At 80.5% G+C, this 328-nt stretch overlaps 1 protein-coding gene across 1 annotated transcript; it reads right to left on the bottom strand.

The window, feature by feature from the left end:
• Nucleotides 1-4: 4 nt before the first annotated feature.
• Nucleotides 5-308, bottom strand: THAP7 (THAP domain containing 7; the record flags this gene model as incomplete). Its single annotated transcript, XM_027706649.1, has 1 exon — nucleotides 5-308. A coding segment is annotated over one exon (304 nt), but the record flags the coding sequence as incomplete, so codon positions are not given.
• Nucleotides 309-328: the final 20 nt, after the last annotated feature.

The raw sequence follows: 328 nt of genomic DNA, 5'->3' as shown, positions 1-328 counted from the left end.
GCCTTGCCGAGGGCGTCGAGCGCGGTCTCGGCGCGGCGCTTCCAGAGCAGGGCGGAGCCCACCTGGTAGCTGTGCTCGCTCTGGATGTAGGAGCCGGCGCGGGGCGGGAGCCGCGCCATGAACAGCGACGGCGACGGGGGGCCCGGGGGGCCGGGGGGTCCCGTGGGGGCCGGGGGGGCCCCCTCGGGCAGGGCCGGAGCCGCCGCGGCCTCGGCGTCGCCCGTGGCCACCAGGAGGGTCTCCGGGGGTGGCGCCGGGACCCCGCCCTGGGCGCCGGCCGGGGGGGCTTTGGAATCCGGGGGGAAGCAGGAGAGGAGGGAGGGGGGGG

Source organism: Neopelma chrysocephalum, unplaced genomic scaffold (assembly GCF_003984885.1).
Source record: "Neopelma chrysocephalum unplaced genomic scaffold, ASM398488v2 Primary Assembly neopelma1_59726, whole genome shotgun sequence".
NCBI classification, from domain to species: domain Eukaryota; kingdom Metazoa; phylum Chordata; class Aves; order Passeriformes; family Pipridae; genus Neopelma; species Neopelma chrysocephalum.
The sequence above is the reverse complement of the archived record's forward strand: the minus strand, read 5'-3'. Positions and strand labels throughout refer to the sequence as shown.